Source organism: Octopus bimaculoides, chromosome 5, assembly GCF_001194135.2.
Source record: "Octopus bimaculoides isolate UCB-OBI-ISO-001 chromosome 5, ASM119413v2, whole genome shotgun sequence".
NCBI lineage: Eukaryota > Metazoa > Mollusca > Cephalopoda > Octopoda > Octopodidae > Octopus > Octopus bimaculoides.
The window spans coordinates 52,926,056-52,927,907 of NC_068985.1; the positions used below are offsets into that span (position 1 = coordinate 52,926,056).

Below are 1,852 nucleotides of genomic sequence, written 5' to 3' on the forward strand. Positions count from 1 at the left end.
TGTATGTATGCGTATATGTGTGTGTATGGTGTTTTGTATGTGTATAGGTTTTTTTTGTATATGTATATATAATTTTATAATATATTTTAAAATGAGGTTTTTTTAACATATTTTTATATTTATATATATATATATATATGTGTGTGTGTGAATGTATGTGTGTGTGTGTGTATGTGTTTATGACTTGTGAACTTTGCTTGTTTGTCTATGCATACATGTACATGTGAGAGTGCACGTGTGTGCGTGCATGAACGTGTGTGCGCTAATGCTCATTTATTTTAAACTTACTTCCTAATCGTCTCTGGTATTGGTCTTCGTGGAGTAGTGAATTGTCCAGAGCTGCCTATCTCTGTGTTACTTGCCGCGATATAGTTTCATTATTTATAGGAAATAAAATTTGAACACACCCACATTTACACGTTGGAGTCCGAACTTTCATCATTTATTCATATCCTATGTGTGACCTGTTTGATTAATGAGTTGTCTAAGTAAAAACAAACAATGTAAATCATTTTTGTAAATCATTTATAAATATTTACTTTATAGATTTACCTATAAAAATAGTGCGACACGAATTAAAAGGACGTGCTGAAATATTTCATAATGGACACTGGGGTTCTATTTGTGATGATAGCTGGACCGATGCAAGTTCTGCAGTTTTCTGTAGGATGCTTGGATACAGGTAATATATACTTTGGTTTTTAGAATATGAAAAAACCATGAGCTTCTATTTGATGTTTTAAAAATGCGTTATTTTTAAAATGTGTGCAACTTCACAAAAAAAAAATTAAAGAATGTCTTCGTTGTGTCCAACCTATTAAACTCTATGATGATCTTACACGTGGATCATCCTTTCTCATTTTCACAATAGCCGTTCTATTGCTCTTGCTTCTAATTCTCAAAGTTGGTGGAAACTTGTTAAAAAATACGCTCATCATTATGAATCAGTTACTCTTCTAGGTGATCACCAGCAAGTTTTGTTTGTAGATCTAAGTTTTCAAAGTATTCGTGCGCCTACAATATATATCAGTGCTCTTTTTCAGTGAAAACGTCACCGAAAGCAACTCAGTTGTAAATGAAAATCACATTGACGTCATGTTTACTCATAGTTATGTCAATCGTAGTGGAGTGCAACATCTTTATAAAAACGTTTGAAGAGTTAAGTAAATACAGGGTCCTTGAAATGAGGGTTACAGAATCTGGCGACTAAGAACGACAACTGTATCTGTAATCAACGGAGCTTTGGAGATAATGCCAAAAGACACTCTTAACTATTATGGACAAATTCGAGGAAATCCAGGAATATAATAACATGTTCAAAAATAACCCCAAAAATTTCTACAAGAAGATAGGGAACACACCAGTAACAATAAAGTCTGTCCCATCAAAAGAAGAAGTGCAAGAATTTTGGAATAAAATATGGGCAGAAGATAAAACACACAATGAAAAGGATTGATAGAATATCTACATTGATAGAATATCTACAGACCTAGACTCCTTAGAGGAGCAAAAGTGGGAGTGGGTCAAGGTAGAAGATATAAGATCTGCTCTCAGGAGGTCAAGCAAATGGAAGTCTCCAGGAAAGGATAAAATTCCTAACTTCTGGTTGAATGCCTTCCCAGAAAGCCATGAACTGCTAACAAAACTTTACAACGATGTTTTGCAAAATCCTAGTTTGATGCCCTCTTGGCTAGTTAATGGTTTAACATTCCTGCTTCCAAAAAATGAGGAAACAAACGAACCAAAAAATTATCGCCCCATAACCTGCTTAACAACAATGTATAAGACGCTAACATCTGTCCTAACCGAGTACACCTATAGTTTTTTAATAGAAAGTAGCATATTCCCTAAT

The 1,852-nt window shown here is 34.0% G+C and overlaps 1 protein-coding gene across 1 annotated transcript in view; it reads left to right on the forward strand.

Moving 5' to 3' along the window:
- Positions 1-1,852, forward strand: part of LOC106883855 (scavenger receptor cysteine-rich type 1 protein M130) — a 105,302-nt gene that overhangs the window by 17,116 nt on the left and 86,334 nt on the right. Inside the window, exon 3 of the mRNA XM_014934994.2 lies at positions 547-682. Within this exon, the coding sequence (XP_014790480.2) occupies positions 547-682 (136 nt within the window). The remainder of the gene's footprint in view (positions 1-546; positions 683-1,852) is intronic.